The 21,162-nt window shown below is 25.1% G+C and overlaps 2 protein-coding genes across 8 annotated transcripts; one reads left to right on the forward strand and one right to left on the reverse strand.

Annotated features, from left to right (window-relative positions):
• Window positions 1–802: 802 nt before the first annotated feature.
• On the reverse strand, window positions 803–13,779 carry LOC126893520 (protein lingerer). Of its 6 annotated transcripts, none has more exons than XM_050663817.1 (19): window positions 13,618–13,779; window positions 12,851–13,048; window positions 11,854–11,931; window positions 11,652–11,756; window positions 11,353–11,440; window positions 10,483–10,641; window positions 10,154–10,411; window positions 9,803–10,026; window positions 9,599–9,743; window positions 9,020–9,525; window positions 8,426–8,791; window positions 8,229–8,367; window positions 6,303–6,469; window positions 5,946–6,122; window positions 5,763–5,882; window positions 2,812–3,075; window positions 2,560–2,730; window positions 2,211–2,240; window positions 803–1,430 (listed from the first exon to the last, which is right to left on the reverse strand). In XM_050663817.1, exons 2-19 carry the CDS (start codon window positions 12,980–12,982, stop codon window positions 1,314–1,316), a joined length of 3,246 nt encoding a protein of 1,081 aa, XP_050519774.1. In that variant the 5' UTR covers window positions 12,983–13,048; window positions 13,618–13,779; the 3' UTR covers window positions 803–1,313. The 6 variants fall into 6 exon arrangements, with proteins under 6 accessions (XP_050519774.1, XP_050519772.1, XP_050519773.1 ...); XM_050663815.1 differs by having other exon boundaries at window positions 2,806–3,075; XM_050663816.1 differs by lacking the exon at window positions 13,618–13,779 and adding an exon at window positions 13,311–13,522 and having other exon boundaries at window positions 2,806–3,075.
• An 885-nt stretch (window positions 13,780–14,664) lies between these two features.
• LOC126893525 (uncharacterized) lies at window positions 14,665–20,375 on the forward strand. 2 transcript variants are annotated; one of them, XM_050663831.1, is made up of 4 exons: window positions 14,665–14,734; window positions 15,908–16,066; window positions 17,137–17,293; window positions 18,677–20,375. In XM_050663831.1, the coding sequence occupies exons 2-4, from the start codon at window positions 16,012–16,014 to the stop codon at window positions 19,812–19,814; spliced, it is 1,350 nt and encodes a 449-aa protein (XP_050519788.1). In that variant the 5' UTR covers window positions 14,665–14,734; window positions 15,908–16,011; the 3' UTR covers window positions 19,815–20,375. The 2 variants fall into 2 exon arrangements, with proteins under 2 accessions (XP_050519788.1, XP_050519787.1); XM_050663830.1 differs by lacking the exon at window positions 14,665–14,734 and having other exon boundaries at window positions 15,717–16,066; window positions 18,677–20,373.
• Window positions 20,376–21,162: the final 787 nt, after the last annotated feature.

The following is a 21,162-nucleotide window of genomic DNA, read 5'->3' on the forward strand; positions in this document are numbered from 1 at the left end:
ATACCAAATATCAAAATCAAGTACCAGTAATTTATAAGGACTAGCGTATACGATTATAAAAGTTAGCCTTGAGGTGCCTATCGTGTCTCGCTAGCAATTTTCAATAATTATGATTAAATAATACCATTTTTAATTTACTAACATTATTCAATAAGATGATCTGAATAATGACGTTACTCGTCAATGACACTCAAGAATTCCTAGTACTAAAATTTCAACTTATTTGTCAACAATCTATTATGACTAATTCTAAAAAGATTCCCGCATAATTTTTTTAACACTTTTATTGATTAGAAAACTTGGACGAATCAACCGATTAATAGCTTTTGTCCATGCCAATATATATAAACAAATATTCCTGAAAAGTGTGGAAATACATTATCAATTAAAACTATAACCTAAACTAGTAGAAATATTACATAACCTCAAATATATATATATATACTAATTATAGACGTGCTTCACTATTGATGAGTTCATACATTTTTTATAAGGGGTGCTCTCTAAGCATTAGTGATAACGGAAATTTTTTTTTACATATTTCCATAAAACTATCATTAAAAAAACATGACGAACAAAAAAAAAATTCTGAAAATGGGTAAATCATTGTAACCCTGAGATAATCAGAGGGAATCAGTCCCCTATAATATACCTGGAAACACTATAATCAACTTACCAAAATCATAGAACAAATTTCCGATTTTTCAACAAGCTCACTAAGCCTAATTAAATAAATATAATTAAGCATACGCGTTTTAACAAAGTGTATCATGTAACCGTTTATAAATAAAAGAAAGCATAATATTATGATAATTTTTTTCTTTTATTGAAGTTACTAACTACATATAGACAGATTATATTTCACCCATAGGTTACATTTAAAAGAAGATATAAAGATGTAAATAATCATATTAAAAACATAATCATTTTCCCATATAATATTACATTGTTGATGAATTAAACATAAAAAAATGTAAAAAAATTACTTTAGGTGGGGAGGGGAGCATATAATACAATTTCCATGTTGTATAAAATAAACAATATTACAAAAAAAAAATTATATATATATGTATATATATATGATATTTAATTCAAAAAATAAATTATTACATTCTAGCTAATGAACAGTTGAAACATTATTTAGGAAATATAATATTTGAGAACTATTGAAAAACAAAAAGATAATGCAGTTGAAAGGAAAAATAAAACATCTCGTGATGGATCATTTACCTAGAATAACTTAATAGGGATTATGTTCATTGACTTCTGATTGGCCATAAGAATGTTTTTACAGACAAAATAAGAATAATAATTCAGTTTGTGCTCCAATAAGGAGTAGTGCTTTGACCATATGTTTGCTTTACGTTTACCTTATTAGTAGCAGTCTGATTACGGTTTATATTGTTGGTGGTTCCATTACTTAGTTCTTGCTGAAACATTTTAATTTAATTTTTAGCAAACTGCAACAGCATAAAAATTAACCAAAATAAGAATTTAATTAAATAAGTTCTACAACATTATAAACAGCTGTCACTTATAATATTATATTAATAAATATGATAATCATTTAGTATAGAGCAAGATACTGCATAGTATACATCCTTTGTCTACATTACAAATGAAATCAACAATTTAGTACATAAAAGTGTATTAATTTTAACTTATTTGAGTAGATACATTGATCTCATAAAGGTCCTTTTTTATGTTAAATATTTTATAACATTAGTATAATAAAATTTGTAAACTCTTTGTCCACCACTGTAAGGAAATTCCCTCATCAATGGTATTAATAGATCCATTATTTACAAATTTATCTCTTTTTTAAATAATATAAACATTATAATTTATTTATATTCTTTACTATAATTACAGTGATAATACGGGGAACCCTTAAAATTATTTTTAAAATTGGTATAAGAAAGAAAGAGAGTATTAGAAGTATGGCTCTAGATTGACATAAAGACTAATAGAAGAACAAAAGTTTTTGTTATTGTAAGTAATATAGCATATTTTTACTATAGTATGGTGGAAATTTTTAATGAAAGCAGTCCCAAAATCAATTTAAAAATTTTACTTGAAATTATTTTGGATAACGAAATTTTTATTTGTTCTTAATAATTTTTATACTTTATCAACTTATAAGAAAAAAGTGTTTCAAGTTAAATATTATATACCAGTTAGGTTATATTTTTTAAAGAATTCATACATACCCCTTGTCTATTTTGAACCCTCATATCAATCTACAACATCAAAAATTTAAGAATAAATACATAATTATTCTCGAAATTATACTTAATCACAATATTAGAATTAAAACAGTGCAACTCGAAAAAAAAAAAATAGTAGAAATAAGGATATGAAATTTCTAAATACTCTTATTAATTTTTTTTTTACCTAATGTAACCAATAATAAACAGCAAAATTAATAGTAAAAAATGTCTATATATTACAAATTACTACCAATACCAATGATATATTTTTCTAAAAATGACCTTGAGTTATGCTGTTAGTTTTTCAATGTTGTGATATATTTAATTGATTGTTCATTTATTTTCTAACCTGATGATGTAATGGTGCTATATGGTGTGGCTGAGGATTTCCAGGAGGCAATGGAGAGATAAATACTGGAGCATAATTACCACCACTGTGGTGACCACCAACTCCGCCATTATTTAAATTAACAGAAAATGGAGGAGGTGATTGAAAAGACTGCTGTTGTTTGTCATAAGGCTAAACATATAAATAATATTATTATTATTTAATAAAAAATATAATTTGCATGCATAAGTTGTAAAATTAACTCACACTTACTTTGTTTATTGATGATTTGTTACTATACATAGCAGCGAGATCAGATGAGTTATTTTTGCCCTGAGATTGCGATGTTTGCTGTCCAGATACACCTACTTTGCTTGAACTTCCATAATCTGTACTTGAGCCACCAGAAACAGATGATGAACCCAGTGTCTCATACACATTATTGTAGGCAGCAGGTGCAGCCGCAGTTTTGTTATATCCAGACATTGTGTTATTAGGTCCCGTGCCATGACTGGTTGCATTTGCTGCTGGCGCCATCTGATAACGAACCGCGTCGATGTGTTTTTTCAGTGTTTAATTTTATTATTTATTTATTTTATACATTAAAATATATATTCATAAAAGACTTGTGTATTACTTTTTTAATATTTCATTTTAATAAATAACTCATAGAAAATCTTTGAGTAAAATGCATTCATTAAATTCAATTATTTGAAAGGGAAAAATATATTTAAGCTTCCCCCTGTAACCTAATATTTATCTATTATTTGTACTACTAATACTAATGGATAGGACGTCACAATAAATTATAATTGGATAAAGTGTTTTGAAAGATAAAAAGTTCATCAAGTATTTTGTTCGTCCTCTGTGTAGCAATAGATCTAACAAAAAGAAAAAAAAGAAATAATAATATAAAAACATGCTTGACCTGAAGTTGTAATTAATTATAGTAATAATTTAGATACACACCCTTATTACATCTTTTTTTTCTTCTTAGTATTGGATCTTAAAATGTTGTTAATAAATGCATATCTAGTTAATATTATGTAGTTCACAAAACATTTATGAATTATTATATTTTACAGTGAAATATTTTATCTCATGACCAAATAAATCAGAAATTTTTACACTAAAAATTTAGTTGAGGAAAACATAAAAGCCAAAATTATTATTGTCAAATAAAGAACTAAAAAAAAAATTGAAAAAATCAAAATTTTTTTTTTTTATATTTATTATTTTAAAGACCAACTATTCAAAGAAGCCAAATACAACAGTAACACGATAAAGTTGTAGCAAGAGAAAATATTAAATTTATTTATTTTATCTCTATATTATATTATTAACATTCAACATAAAGTTTCATTAACATTTATATATTATTTAATGGTATTGTTTTATATTCAAATATATATATATATATATATGTATATCTTTCTGTTTTATTAATGTTGATTATGCTTAACCTATATGATGTTGGTTGAACAAATTATTATTATTTTTGCTTTATCAAATTTTATTGAATTTAAGTAATATATTTCACAAAACAAATAAGTTTAATTCATTATATTTAAAAACAGAATACACATATTAAAACTTAAGTTTTTTTTTCCAAATATAAGTAGAGGTGAAACAGTGAAATGTAAAGATAAAAACATAAATACATAAAATAATACATATTATTAATTAACAACCAATGAAGCTTTTTTTTTTTTTTATATTAACTAAAACATTAAATAAAATTTAAAGAAAATGAATTTTTAAAGAAGTTTTTTTTTCATTTTTACACAAAAGCTATTAAATTTTAGTGCATATATCTTCATTGGAGTCTCAACAGATAATTCAGCATTGGCCTCTCAATTCAATTTCCAATTATTACTAATAAAATTCAATTGACAATATAAGTTTTAATTTCGAATAATTTTTTAATTAAATAATGTTTTAATTAAGTGAGAGATGAGTATCCTCCAATATTTAAAAATCAAATATATTTTGTCACAATTTTCTATAGTCAAATATCTTTTAGTGATTGGATTGCTTTTAAAAGAAAATATTAATAAAATATTCTTGGTTATTATGTGTAATTCATTTAATTTGAATGATACTATTTTTATTTAGGAAATTTATTCATAGCAAACAATATAACATGTTATTTTGCGCTAACTTTAACAAAAAAGTATATTTCATTTAAAGAATATTACATAGTAAATCTTGAGAAATAAATAAGATTTTAGCTATTTTGTTTAGATTTAAACTATTCATTTATTAATTTTTCAATTTTATTACCTATGTGATTCCATAAAAATAACCCATCTTTTAAACTTAATTGTTTAGCAACAACAATTTGTTTATATTAGAAATAAAAGTAAAATATTAATAACAAAAATAAACTTTAGTTTACTATTTATAAAAAGTATTCAAGTTTATTAATGATAAGATAACACATACTTTATTGAGACCTAAGGAAATTAGAGCGAATAACAAAATGGATACACAAAATTAGTTGTTAATAGGTATCTTAAAGTTTACTTTTCATGATAATTTGTATTATTATTGTTAAATTTCCTTCATGCATTTTATAACCTAATTTATAATGATACTAATAAGAAGTGGTAGGATTTATTTAATGTTTAAATGTTGAAGACACTATTAAAACTTGTAAAAAATATTAGTATTTTAAAAGAGAAATTTATGAAACTGATCTAATTAATTAATTGAGTAATGTTAAACAGAAAATGTTTATGTTATTAAAAGCATAATACAATTTGATAATATCAAATTACTTCTTTAAAATATTAACAATCTAAATAATGACATAGATGCAACTGAAGACAGACATTTTGCATATACAAAAGGTGTAATGTGGAAAAAACCACCTTGTATTTTACACATAGGAGACTATTGTATAATACATATTTGATTTATACCTTAATATTTTAACTTTCGTAAAAAAATATGTTTATCATAGAAAAGTATCCAACATAGTTGTTATATTTAATGAAAAATTCGTGTATAAATAAATCAAATTTAAATCATAAATTAAATTTAAAAATGTACTGATTTATAATGGTTTTAAGTACTAATTAAACTTTAATCATTAGTTAATTACACTAAATTTTTATTTTTTTATTTTTGAAAAAACGTTTTTATAACAAACAATGCATTAAATTTTTAAAATAGGCATTAAAATAAATTAAAAAATAAATTTAAATAGCCTGAAAACTTACCGGGTACATAGTACCATATTGGAAAGGATTTGCTGGTATCACAGACTGACCATAATAATACGTATAACTTGGAGTAATGGTAGGGTTTAACAATGTTTGCTGGTGTGCCAATGTTCCAGACTACAAAACAACAAAAACTTAGTAAACTTAAATGAGTTATTTACATACCTTCATTTTTATTACCTGTTGTGAAAGTGTGGATGGAACTGGTGAAGCATTATTATCTGTACGAGTAAACCTAGAATCTGTAAGAGATGAATATCCAGCTACATTTGTAATACCAGCACCAGCATTTTCTCTTCCGCTAAGACTAGTTGAAACTGTGGGATACATAGGGTCAGGAGAATAGAAATTAGTTGTCTGAAATATTAATAAAAAAGATTATGTATACTTGACAAATACTATATATTTTTAAAGTTATATGAATTTTTTTTTTTTGGTAGATAATTTTTTAAAAATTCAATATCTTGAAAAAAGAATTTTACAGTTGAAATTATAATGATAATATATTTTAAATATATAATGGATTTTGTTCATTACCATATGATGAGGTAACCTTGATTGCACCATTTGTAAGTGTTCATCACTATACATAACTGGATGCGATTGGTAATATCCAGGTATACCCTGCTGACTCAATATGTATTGAGCACCAACTAGTGGTGCAACACCAGGTGGCATACTAGATAATACGCCACTTTTATTAGCTAAACAAACAAAACATAACATAAGAATAAAATAAAAAAAATAGAATGAAATTCAAATATTAAGTGTAAAAAATAAATTTATTATTATTATTTTTTTTATTAGCTTTTATTATAATACTAAAATGTTATTACTTTATTTAATCTTAACATACAAATAATTTAATTGTTTTATGTATCTCTCTATTAACATTAATTTTTTTGTTAGTTGCTAATAGAACTGTACACAATGTTGAGCAATCTAAATTGCAATTATCAATAAATTTTCAATTTATATTAGAATTAAAAAATATTTTACTAATTTAAATAAAATAATAAAAAAAAAACAATTAAGAGATTTTTGTGTTATGTGATCCTGAACAGTGATATAGCCACTGTTTTAAGTGATAAGATTTTTTTTTTAGCTTATCATATATCTTTACTTGTGTTAGTTATACATTTTTAATAGTAATAATTAGTCCCATTGGCCACTTTTTTATATTTTCAAATTAATATTAATTATTTACTCAAATAGATTTTCTTTCTATTGAGCTATTAACAAAATTTTCTAGAATTTATAGTTTTAAAGAAAACAAAAAAATAAATATTATTTAGGATATTCACATTGACATTATTCTGTATTCAAATTATTCTACTGTTTTGGCATATTGTATTTTCCTAATATCTCATTTTAAAGTAAATCTAATTAAATACACATTAATTTTTAATAAATTTAATTTAAATTATATTTTAATTAACCATAAGATTTTAAAGTCAACAAAAATTTAACTTTATTTATTTTGAATACCATACTATCTTTTTAAAAATCAAGAAAGTAAAAAAAAGAGAACTATAGTTAAGAACATATTTGTAACTTATGTTTTTGAAGGGGTCAAAGTTTATGTAACTTAGTAACAATATACCATACAATATAATTTTAATATAATGTATTGCATTTTATAGTAGCATAGAAATACTTTTAATTTTTGGGGAATAAAAACCCCAAATCCATCCCAAAATTATACCCCTAGTTACAGTACATTACTATGATTTATGCCAATCAATAAAAATTTATACTGGCTTATTATGTGTTCAGAATAACTTACAAAGTTTATAAATCCATTGTTTTACATTTTGAGTTTAAACATAAGCTTAAAGCACAGTAAATCCTGTCAGTACATATTATTTCATAGTATGGATTGTTGCGAATTGTATATTCTAGGATAAATACTTGATACAAGGTACTACATTATTTATTATATGACCTTGAAACTAAATTACATATAGTTTTGAATTTTGTTTTATTTAATTCAAAAAAGAAAATTATTTCAAAGATCAGAACCTAATTTTTTTAAATAAAATGTTCTCTTTTAGGGTGGGCTTTCCTATGTATTTTATACACTACCACCTCAAATAAAAGGATTGTAACCATAAAATGTTTAGTTGATTAGGAGAATAACTATAAATTATTAATAACATATATCTTCTATATAATTTTTTGTTTTGTTTAATAGTTTTTTACTCAATTAATAAAAAAAAATTACTGTTTTTTTGCTGAGATATAAAAAAAGTATGTTTTTATGTGATAATCAGAAAAATTGATAATTTTTAGTTACAAATCTTATCATTGATGGTAGTGATTTATATTCTTATTTATAGTAAGTTTCATGTTGGTAAAAATTTTTATTATTTCTTTAGATTTTTAACCTTTTGTCAAACCGAGCTAATATTATTTTAAAATTTAATATTGAAACAAAGTTACATTTTAATTTATGATATTTACTTGTTGGAGTTGTTGTTTTAGAAGTTAACAGTGTATTTTGTGTCAGTCCTATACTTGATGATGTGCCACTAATATTATTTCCAGTTGAATTACTAGCACTTGATGTAAGTGAGTTACTTGATGTTTGTGATTGTTCATACTACGGTAAAAATTAATATAAGTATAATAAATTTAATTATAATAAAGAATTATGTTACCAGGCTATCCTTTGTGGTAGAATTAGTTGTTGATGTTAAAGCAGCAGTTGATTTAGATAAATTATTTGTGCTACCAGTCTGGTGCAAGTTTTGATGGATGTAATTTGAATAGGTAGAAGGTGTATACATTGATGCTAAATTTGCAGCAGAAACTAAAGGAGGGTATGAAATTCCAGATGCCTGGTACGAATGAGCAGGATTTGGATACGAATAAGATGGAAATTGAGGTTGTGCAGCTGTTTGGGGATAATTGGCATTCAAAATTGAATGATTTGATTGTGACAACTGAGGAATGTGGGGGTTAGTGTTATTAACACTAATATTAGATGAAGCTGTTCCATATAAACTTGTGTGGCTGGTAATACCCTGAAAAATAAAATATTAAATTCAATAGGATACATAAAACAAAGAAAATTAATTTTAAATTAAAAACTTTATTTTTTAAGTTTTTACTAAGCATTACCATTACACTATCTTACAATAATTAATATCCTATTGTTTTAACTTAAAGAAATTTTTAAAAAACTGTAATTTTACCTTATTCTTATGGTAAACATTTATTATTTGTATATTTATTAACCAATTGTTACATACTTGTGGGGTATTTGAATAAACTGAGTTGTAAAGAGATGTAGGCTGACCAGAATTAACATGTTGATAGGGACTACCAGCTGCATTTTGTTTTGATAAATAATCAGCAGGAGGAGGCACTCCTGGAGGAGGTCCAATCTTGGTTGAAGGTTGAGATGCTTGGTTAACTTGTGAAGGTCGTTGATTTTGGTTTACACTTTGGTTAGAAAGTGATGAATATTCAGTTGACCCTAATACTGAATCAACTTGCTGATCACTTGGTTCTTCATACTTAACAGGCATGGAATTTTGGTCCATTACTGTTGAATTATCTCCTAGATGTGTATCATTAGATATTTCAACAGCACCAAAAGAAACATCCAAGAAGTTAATATTTGCACTAGAATCATCTGGTGGCATTTCTACAGCACTTAAAGGTATTTTAGAAGGGGGTGGAATACGAGCTCGTAAAGTAGGTTTTTTCCCTGGGCCTATTGAGCTATCAACATACGGAGAAGAAACAAATTCCACTAAATATTAAAAAAAAAGTCAATAAAAATTGGTTTCAATATAAAAAATGTAAATTATGAATTTTATGCAAACCTGGAGGATGAGAATTAAATGCAGTTGGTACTGGTTGAGTAGTTACTTTTTTCAACTGACTTTCTTGAGTCAGTGATGATAAATACTGAGATTGTTCAGGAGTAAGAGTTTTACTAGTAACTGAATGTTTGTCAGAAATTGTAGTCTAAAACAAAGAGGTATATTATAAAATTTTCACTGAAAATTATTAAACTTAATACTTACCTTATTAATAACTACATTTTGTTGACTTGGTGCCTGAACTGCATCATTCCAATCACTAACTTCCAAGTAGGAATCCTCATTTGGTTTTGAAAGTGCTTCAGGTTCATGGTTAGAAACATTTTCAGTACCACCGCTAGGTGTAAACACTTTGGTATCAGCTAATGAACCAGTATACTCTTCATTGTCCCAGTCTTCAGGTGAAGGAAATGTATCTCCCCAGTTCTCTAATTTTCATATAAAAAAGAAAAACTTTTAAAATAAAAGTAAAGTATTATGTCATTTAAATTTTCTCATTTTAATAATTATAGATTAATTAGTTATTTATTAATCACTTTATTTTTAAACAAATACCTTTTTTTGACTCTTTGGTTGTAGGATTAAACCAAGTATCAATTGGTTGGTTAAAACCACCAGTATTTCCTGGACTAGGTCCAGAAGTACTACGTTCACTATTTTGGAACATTCGAGTACCTCTAGAGCGACCATTGAAACGTGTACCATTCACGCCTCTTCTTGAACCTCTGCTGTCTGAACGGAAATTTCGGCTTTCACCAACCATACTATCATCTGCAGCATTTTTTTCATTTTCTTTATTCTCTCGATCTCGCCCTATAAATAAGATTTAGTAATAAAATTAAGTCCATAATTTAAATAATCAATTAAAAATTAATTAAACTTACATTTACGAGACTCCCCATATTTCTGACCATCATTATGTCTGGATCTTGAATTATATCCTCCTCGTCCTCCACGACCACGACCCCGTCTTTCACTGAACCCACCAACATTTTGACCAGAATGAGTTGTAGCAGGAGTGACACTTTCATCCCAATCACCCTCTATAAGGAACAATAAAAAAAAATAACTTATTAAATTCAAAAATTGTTATATTTTGTAGTACAAAAAATATTAAAACATAATAAATAAATTTCATTAATTTATCTTTCATATTATTTCATAAAGATGCACAATATTTAATAATTAGATGTGTAAAATACATAAAATATAAATATATATTTTGTAATAATTATATACAAAATTTTAAAATCTGTTTTATAATATAAACTATATGTATTATTTGATTTTAAGTCAAAGAAAACAAAGTTAATAACATAAATATGTTTATTGTAAGATTAATAAATACTTTAATAGTTTAAAACTATCCAACTACATTTAAACTGGTGTGTACTAAGGGAAGAAATAAATGCAGTAGGGTGTCCTATTGTCTAGTACACTGGAACGATGGTACTTTATACCACTGTAAAAATTTGAATATAGATACCCATCTATGAGCCTATAGTGACAGATGCAGTTTAACACTAGAGCTTATCTCCAATTAACATGGTTACTATACTAAACCCAGTACCTCATTAATAGTTATCAACTATTAGAAGAACTATTTCCATATTATTCCAATAAAACAAAAATTATTAATATTAGTTACCTTTAATCAATTTATTAATCACAAATTTAAAATCATAACAGTTTAAACTTAAGATAAACAACTGAAAAAAAGAAGTGATAAATATATAAAATGAAAATCAAATTACCTCCATCAACATCACCATTTTTTATTTCTTTTTTATTCACACTATTAGCCCGATTTTTCTTTTTTTTGCCAGTTGTTGACCACGATTCCTGAAACATATTATAAATAGAATATATTTGCATAATAGCATAATAAAAATACTGAACATTTAGGATTTAAAAACAAATTTAAATTTAACTGTAAAATTTAATTTTTCATTATCAATTCAACATTTATTTCAAACTAAAAGAATAATTTAGGAAATATAGAACTAATATATAGTGGCATTAAAAACCTTATAAAAGCCAATAAATTTGTTACCTGTGGTCCTTCCAATAAAGCATCTATAGTTAAAGCTACATCAAGACTATTATCATGTAATGCAATAACAATTTCATCTTCACTTTTTTGTATTATTTGCATTACCTATTTTAATAAATAAAAGTATTAAATGTTTAATACTAAGTTACAACATAGTATTAAATGTATGATAAACTATTAACTAAAAAGATAAACTATTTACCTGTTTTACTTTATCTATAATTTCATCATCTGGTTTTAAATCAATGATTTTAGCAATCCTAAGCTGTTCTGCTGTAGGCTAAAATAAAATATAAAATGTATTTTTTAATCTTTGCAACTAAAATAGACAAATTCAATTAACATTATCAACATTATACTTAAAAATGTCATGTGTTTGTTTTTTAAAAAAATATATAAATATTTTAACACAAATTTATATTTTCAAAATATGTCACAGTAACTTTAGTACAATGGATATAAGGGAGCAAAGAATTCATTTAAAAAACTAAAACTCTATTATTAAAACTTGATTCGCTTAACATTAAAACATTAACACAGTAATATTACTTGAAAAAGTTGAGTTTCTTTATAATTACCTATCATGATATAATTTAACTAAATAAAACTTAGCGACTCAACTAATAGATATAAAATAATCATTATTTAGAAAATGTTTGATAAAATAATAAAACAAATGAACCTTCAGTACTGGTCAAAAGTTTACGTTTTCCTGACAATTATCATAAAATGTAAATAAACAAAGATTTTTTTATGTCATTTACTAGCATTATTAAAAAAAAAAGTATTTTTATAAACAAAAGTGTCAAATTTTAAACAGATTTAGCATCTTTTTTATTTTATTAGATTTTACATAAACATTTTACTTGAACATTGAATAAGTTATGTAGATTTCTAAAAAAAAGCAAGTGAACTTTTGCCAGGTAAAGTAAATTTAACAAAAACTCTACTATAAATAAAAAATTTCTTTGTCAGAACACATTATTTAAAACAATTCAGTAATAACAAATATTCAACTCAACTTTTTAAATTATAGTTGCTAAATTTAGTGTAATATAGTTTTACTCATAAGATAATACTAGTATTATAAAAGGTAAAGAATAGAATAGATTTTAAAGCATAAAGAATTAAAATAAGCTATAGTTTAGAATTCCTTATTGTAAAAATTTGAATATTCTTTAATAAAAATTATATTATACCTGAAGCTTTTCTTTTTCATGAACTTTATGAGGTGCTACCTCTTTTATTTCATTTTGTGTAGACGTGTTTGTGCTATTATTCTTGCTGGACGTCTTGGCGCTGCGGTTTACAACCCCTTTAACGCCGCTCATCTTAATATTTATCTATTAACAGGTCTTCCACTTATTCCCTATGTACAACAGTATTTACAGGGCTATCTAAAAATAAAAAAACAGTTCAGTACATAATCACAGAAACTTAAAGACCATTAATGACTTTAACAACAATGTAATTAAATAAGTGTAAAAATGAATTAGATAAATTTATTAAATTATTCAGGGTACTAGTGATCAGTTTTTAAAAAAGACACGATAAATACTATAAAATTTAATATATCAATATCAAGAAATCCGCATTCGTAGTTTTCCAATGTAGCATAGGTAAGAAAACCAAAAGTCATGCTTATGGTAATATACGTACCAATGCCGGCATTTAAAAAATAGATATGCGATTACATGTGAACAGAAATTTGGCGCGAGACTAGGGTGTTTTATACGGTTGACAGGAAATTTCAATTTCGCTGAACAAAACAATCTTGTGTGAATAAACGAGAACATGTGGTGGGGACTGCACACTAAGACGACGCCATTTCAACGTTTTGGAACACGGATCGGCGGAATTTCACTGATCAGCAGCCCCGAATATCCCATTATGTCGTAGCAATCATCTCTTATGATGGTCAATAGTTCCACATAAACTTAATGTCAAATAAATGATCCATACTTACCAAATTACAATACACATTTATACAACACACAAATCACGATCAATGTATTTAACCTTAGTATCAGAGTAACATTATTTTTGTACACAAAATGTAAATAATAAAATAAAAATATACAGCGCCTGTACTGCGAGTGTGAGTGTTTAGTATGAATGTGTACAATAATATTGTATTTGTGTTGGTGCGTTTGTTTCGGGTTGAAACGAGATAAAGTATCTACTTTGCCGGTGGATAAAGTGAGAACGAGTAAGAGCGATACTGTCATGGAAAAAACAATAATACCACTGTTTTTCTCTTTATGACGACAGTGGTGCCTTACTAAGATTGTTAAGTGTTCTGAATATTTTGATATGTATTTTGTATACCGGTAAACAAGTGCCGGCTTTTGAAACCGAAACGATGGTCGATGATTATCCATGCCAACTTTTGCATTGTTATTATAAGTGAAAAAACATTTTTTTGTGCCGCATCATGATAAGATTTTAATTTCATCTTTTTATTAAATTAGTTTTTAATTTTTTTATTTTATTACAAGTCATTATTATACGGGCTAAAAGAGTAGAAGAGAAGAGTATATTCTTAAAACGACTTAGCTCCCTTCAAATTTAGAAAACTTTATGTATTATAAAATAAAAACACATTGTAAGATGGGGAAAAATATCCGAATATTAAATGAATTATCATGAATTAAAAAAGTGCGCTTGCAAATTTTTTTGGTTTTTCAAGTTATTAGCCATAATCACCTAACATGTTTGGGTTACATTTGATAAAATTTGTCAAGAAATTGCTGTGGATTACAAACAGTTGGCAAAATTTGAATGTAGTAAACAGTATAGTAAAAATAAGAGCTTTTTAAAAGCTTTAGAGTATTCTTTGAATTATTTTTATTTTAATAATATATAGTATATAAGTTGTTTAGATAAGGTGTATGGTGTAACGCCAGTAGATCATTTAGTCGCTGCCATAGCGTTGATGTTAAGCTGCATTGTTTGCTGTTGGTTTTCGGATGGGTGATCATAGGTTAGCCTAAACCATGACACACATTTTGCCCCCTTACTGACTTTCTGTCATTATGAGATTGTGTCAGGTTGACAGAGAAAAAATCTTGTCATATCGTAAGGTAAATTTAACCCCAAATAGTTGTAGAGCTAAGGCATGACAATGATTTAAAATAATTAGATCATTTGTTTATTCTATTTAATATTATTTAATAGTATATTATTCTGTTATTTTTTCTTTGCAGACGTAATTTTTCGACCATTTTTTTCTATATTCAAAAAGTACATCATTATATTTTAATATTATATGTATTCTTATATTCTTATATATTTATTATTATTATTCTATTTTCATATAGTCATAGTTATAGTATTCTAGAAAAAAAATGTTCACGAGTGCAAAGGACTTTTCAATTTTTAATATATTCCTTTAACAAACCATCATAAAAAAACAATTCTAGATTTTAAATCAAAATTTTATTTGTATTGTTATTATATGTTGATCCTCGGGCCTTACTCTAAATTACTCTAGTCTCATAACTTTTGTCAAATGTCTGTCGATGCCTTGTTAGCTCAATTTTTAAATCTGATTTTGAATAACACACCGACTAACTAAAAATTATAAGTAAAAGAAAAAATATTACAATATCGTCTTGACGAAGATTTGTAATTTGTTTTTGTTTCTCGAAATTAGTACAGAGTATATCTATTATATATTATCTAATACGTTATTTTCAACTATTACTTTTTTAAAGACATTACTAGATAGAAAGAATCAATAAAAATTTAATAAGTCTGCAAAGAGTAACTGAGGTTTAATTATATATTAGACTTTCTTTATATATGAGATCTAAAAGCTAAGTCTAGGTTTGAACATGATTTTAGTTTGAAAGGCAGAAAATAGTTACTAATACACGAAATACACGTTTAAAATTTACGATTGCATCCATTACTTAATACTTTTTCAAAAATATGTAAAAAATCCATTTTATTTATAAATAGTAAATGATAACCATAGTATAATCCATTGAGCATTTGTTGTCTAGACATTCTTTCTTAATAATTGGCGCGAAAAATAACTGCCCACATAATGAGTAAGATTGTATCACATACGTGTCTTTAAAAATACCTAAGAAAAGAGCATCCGTTTTCCTGTGTTTATTTTATTAAATTCTATTATGTAATAAGTTTATCAATTAATTTTAATTTCTGGTCGATTCTAACGAAAAGTTTAAAGTGAAAATCGTCTTCAATAATTAACAGTATAAATATTTATAGATTTGATATAATGGCAGGTAATTCAAGATTTTCATTAAGTGATGATGAAAAGCTACTTAATGAGATAAATAAACACTCATTACTATTTAAAAGAGATAAATCACATCAATGTGCCCATTTTATGTCCCAAAAACAACTTATATGGAAAGAAATTGCGAAAAAACTAGATAAAAAAGGTTAGTACGTACAAAATACGTAACAGAAAATTTATTAAAAAATTTTAATAATAAAAATAACTACAATACAGGATGATTATATTAACATTAATCGCTTAAATACTTTCAAAAATAAAATAATTTTAACAATATTTAATGTTAGACTTTTTAATTAACGATATAATGTCATTTTTGAGTTCACCCCTTATGCCTCGTAAAGGTATCAAATTTAAATTATTTAAAGACAATTAGGAGGTGCGGATCCAGATAAATATTTTGAGGAAGGGGATTTCACCTTTTTTTTTAAGTGATTTTTTAGCTATTTTTTTCTTTTTTTAAGAGAATCATTATTTAGAAAATAATTCTAATTTTGGAGTGACAGTGCTTCCATGGCTCACTTTATGACGTCTGATAGAAATGTATAACTTAAAAATAGTGTTATAAAGAAAACGACTGGTCAAAAACGTGTTTTGAACAAATATTTCATAAAGTTTTTAATATTTTAAAATAAAAACAAGTTATGATCATTTTTTGTGACTAATTTTATCATGAGACATTTTTTTAAGCCTTTCTATTACGCCTAGGCATTTTTTCATATTAGTTACGCTCAATAACTCATAATATATAAAGTTACCAAAGTATAAAATATTATATTTATATTAAGTTATCTATAGTTTATTTATATTATATTGTGATTCGTGTCTCATTGTGTACCCTTTCCCCTATGTATTGTACGATTAACAAAAAAAAGTTGATACACTTGTAAGCGCAACAAAAGCGCTTAGTTCTCACAATCGAAGAATTAGCATCCCAAATATTTAGATAATTATAAGTATTGTTACATAATAATATTTTTAGAATAAGAAAAAAAATTTATTTAGTACTCCAAAAATTTCATTTTACTTTCACCTATTAACAGTTGTGCATACAAGATATAAATGATAGACAATATCTAGACATAGATAACAATCAAGAATTATTGCTACTTATAAAATCTAAAAATTCCCTTAATTTTTTATTTTTTTTTGCAGCAAATTAAGTGGTTAGCGATCATTCTGTCTCTAAAATATAATTTCAATTGTTTGTTGTAGAAAACGAAGTAAAAAAACGATGGAAGTCAATAAGGTCTACTGCAAGTAGAAGTAAATATAAAAAAGTTAATAAAAAATATCAAAAAACGAAATGGTCAATGTGTTCCTTATGGGATAAACTTTCTTTTTACACGGAAGTATCAGAAGTTTCAGAAAAGTAAGTTAAATATATGGGTGCAGTGTAATGATAAAAGATTAAATGAGTAATAGAGGAAGAGAAATTATCTCAAAAATATTTAGAATAGAAATTTTTCAGGAGAAAGGGCTGAAGAAATTTTTATTATTGTTTCATGAAATATATTATTTTGATATCATCGCATGACCACATTGTGGGAATGAGCGGAACCCCATTCTATAAATTCATTCCTACATATGACAATATATATAATAGTACTAAAAGTAACTATATAACAGAAAATATCTTTTTGATACGGTTAAAGAGTTTCAATTTAAAAAGTAAAAATTTGTATTTAAATTAATTAACTTAGGTAAAAATAGGCAAGTACGTTATATTTAGTTTTGCCGTGGGTCCAAAGAAAAATTGTTTAGTTTTAGTTGTTAAAGTTATGGACAAGAACTGCCTATGCTCTCAGACCTGTAGGTCATCTGTGGATATCTACTTCCGGAATATTAATAATAATATTATATTAATATATTAATTCAGTTTAAGAAAAATCGTTTACTAATTTATAATAAAATTGTCTTGTTATTAAACCACAACTAAAAATTTTAACTTTAAAAGTAATGGGTCAAAACCTAATTGTATATTTGGCTGTGATTTTTTGATTACTTCATAAAAATAATTAATTACGTTTAAAACTATTTTTGTCGTAATCTTTTTTCATTTTTTAAAACAAATTATTACTAAGAACTAAAAAAAAAAATGTATTAAACGAGTTAAAGTTATAAACTACAGCATCGAAATTTATGAAATAGTAAACGGAATACTCAGAATTAAATTAGAGAATGCAGGGAATGCCCTTTACTTATCCTATTGTAGGAACATTTTTGTGTAATAAAAAAAGTTCATCAACTTAAAGTGACTGATCTCATTTGTATAAGAAACTTTAAAACTATCTTTGTATGTACTGTAACTAACAGTTTCTAACGTTACTCAATATTTTACACTTTTTTTTTAAAGATAGAAGTGATAAATAACTGGAATATAAAATAAAAATATTATTCAATATAATATATTGAGTAATATTATATTATAATATCAATTATTTTTAAGGTTTATCTACTTTTTATTATATTATACATCGTCATCATCATTGTATTAAATAATTATGTAATAATTTATAAAAATAATATTTGGTTTGAAAATTTCTACGAATTAACAAATCTTCTATGAAATTTAAGTATTAAAAAATACATTACTGTATATTTATTTTTTATTTTTCTAAAAGTTTATGACTTTTTGAAGACATTTGAAGAAAATTGGAAAATAAAATAAATCAATTTTTTTGAGACTGTGATAACATGTATTTTCTTTTTCTATCTATTATTTACTCGTAATTAATTTTTAAATTAATTTCAGAGAAGTATCTCCAAGTAATAATAAAGATAATTATACATCAGAAAATACTTATACTACAATTAATCGGAAGACAAATGTTTGTTTGTTTCCAACTCAATTGGATTTAAATAATGAAATCGAACATTTTTTCAAAATTGTTAAGAGAGATGTAGAAAAACTACCGAAATTTGGTATTGTTGAAATTAAATTTGAAATAAAAATATTACTTAATAAACTAATAGAGAAGTATTCACTTTTGCAATATGATCCTCCGCTGATAGATGATTTTCAAGATGCTTCGTGTACATTAGAAAATTCAAAAAATAGTGACATTAATTTTTCTAATCGTTCTAATATAAACACAAACTTTGTCAATTTGTCTAATCAATTAAGCAGTTGTAATTTACAATCTATACAAAAAAATGAAAGTGAAAATTATATTTTTTTGTCATTAGATCAAAATGAAAATGCACGTGCATCACTCATACAAGACAATATTTATAGTACACACAATCGGATGGAAAACATTTTGTTATTTCCAGTTGAATTAGACTTGGATGATGAAATAGAAATGTTTTTTAAAAATATTATAGAAAATGCGAAAAAATTGCCGAGAAGAGGTATTATAGAACTGAAATGGGAAGTTAAAATGTTACTTCATAGGTTAAAAGATAAGTTTTCCTATTTACAGTATGATACTCTTTTGATTAATAATTTTCAAGATAAATGCAAATATTCTCGTGAAAAGATAACTAATGATTCGTCATTTCATGGAAAAACTGATTTATTTGAACAATTAGACTATTTTCCACAACAATCCGTACAAAAAGATGAATACGAAAATGATACGCTTTTGTCATTTAATCGAAATGAAACTGAATTAGCATCATATACTCAAGATAATACTTGTACTAAACAAAATCGTATTGCATCAGACATTAAACAGTCATTTTCCCGCGAAAATGATTGTTTGTATTTAACTCGTATAGATTTAGATGATGAAATTGAAATGTATTTCAAAAATATTATAAAAAATACAAAAAAACTTCCGAAAAGAGGTATTATAGAAATGAAGCAAAAAGTAAAAATATTGCTTCGTAGATTACAAGATAAATACTCTAAGTTTAAATTTGATAATCTACAGATAAATGATTTTTGAGATGAAAGCATTTATTAATTAAAAAAAATTCGATACTTTATAATATAGTGACTTCGAATCAATTTCAACGAAAATTTCCTCCGCCTATTTAAGGTTTTTATTCGTTCACATAAAAATTATTCTTGCACTTTAAAACTCTTCAATATAACTTTATTTTAATACTTATTGATTGGCCAATCACTTTTTAGGTATAATCAATTGATAATATTAACAAAAAAGACTAATATTATTTAAGTAAGAATAAGTTTAAATTTAGTTGTTTTAAATGAATGCTACAAATATTTTATTTTGTAGATTAATATTTAAGTGTTAAAGATTTTGTAAGTCGAAAGTTTATCATGCCTATTAAACGATAAGTTAAGTTTAACTTAATCAGACCATGTTTTGTTTTGTTCAATTATATTTGACCCAAAGAAGTGTAAATTTTATAAGAGATTAATCTATGTAATCATTAGACAGCAGAATCATAATACGCCTCTGATTACAATCGATTATGTGATGATGTTACTTGATTATATGAGGAAGCAATTTTTAATCTGTGTGTCAGTATGTGTTTATCGTTGGTAACAGTAACATTGTTTTCCAAGTACATACGCACTGATATTAAAATTTTTTTAGTTCATAAATAAATAAACGTATATATATATTTACATGAAGTTTTTGAAGTGATATATTATTCAGGATTTATTTTATTATTTGGAAGTCTATATTATTTATAATTATATATTAATATCACACACTTTGATGTGTGTATATATATTTTTTTTTTTTAACAAATTTTGTTTGTTGTGAACATTTACATTTTAGCATCGATGTGAAGCTGGGAGGGTGTATTAATATCACTTATACTTGCAAATGATTGCCGTAGTTAAAAACATACTATTTATTTTCAAATTGTATTTAATTTGTATTATTTTATAAGAATTTGCCATAGTCGACCAATATTTATAACATTTACATGAATCTAACTTACATTAAATATAAATTTATATTTATTTTGATTGTTTTGACATATATGTTTTCACATAACTGTGGTCTCCCCTAGTGAGAAAAAATTTCCTATTCATATTAAAATATTTTACTATATGGTATTTTTTGTGCCTGTTGTTAATTTTTCTAAGTTCTCACTTGACCAATTTTAATAACAATTACATTAAAAGAACACGATTTTTATCTTGTTGAACTTATAATCACCAATTATTGGAAAAAATCCTTTAATTTTAGAAATTCAGACTAATATCTTAAAATTAGACTTTTGTAAAAAATGGCTATTTCAAAACATTTTTTTGTATTAAATATCTCCAAGTTAATAGCAGTAGAAATTCGTTTTTAGACTGAATTACACAGT

The sequence above is a fragment of the Daktulosphaira vitifoliae genome, unplaced genomic scaffold (assembly GCF_025091365.1).
Source record: "Daktulosphaira vitifoliae isolate Bord-2020 unplaced genomic scaffold, ASM2509136v1 Scaffold_1, whole genome shotgun sequence".
NCBI lineage: Eukaryota > Metazoa > Arthropoda > Insecta > Hemiptera > Phylloxeridae > Daktulosphaira > Daktulosphaira vitifoliae.

What these genes read in the sequence shown, in the direction of transcription:
- LOC126893525 (XM_050663830.1), top strand. Translation starts at nt 15,901, where the DNA reads ATGGCAGGTAATTCAAGATTTTCATTAAGTGATGATGAAAAGCTACTT. An exon ending in GAAAAAACTAGATAAAAAAG is followed by an intron (nt 16,067 to 17,136) that starts GTTAGTACGTAC and finishes TGTTTGTTGTAG; the next exon opens with AAAACGAAGTAAAAAAACGA. An exon ending in GTATCAGAAGTTTCAGAAAA is followed by an intron (nt 17,294 to 18,676) that starts GTAAGTTAAATA and finishes AATTAATTTCAG; the next exon opens with AGAAGTATCTCCAAGTAATA.
- LOC126893520 (XM_050663815.1), bottom strand. Translation starts at nt 12,982, where the DNA reads ATGAGCGGCGTTAAAGGGGTTGTAAACCGCAGCGCCAAGACGTCCAGC. An exon ending in AAAATGTAGTTATTAATAAG is followed by an intron (nt 9,744 to 9,802) that starts GTAAGTATTAAG and finishes TCTTTGTTTTAG; the next exon opens with ACTACAATTTCTGACAAACA. An exon ending in CAAGGTTACCTCATCATATG is followed by an intron (nt 6,123 to 6,302) that starts GTAATGAACAAA and finishes TTAATATTTCAG; the next exon opens with ACAACTAATTTCTATTCTCC.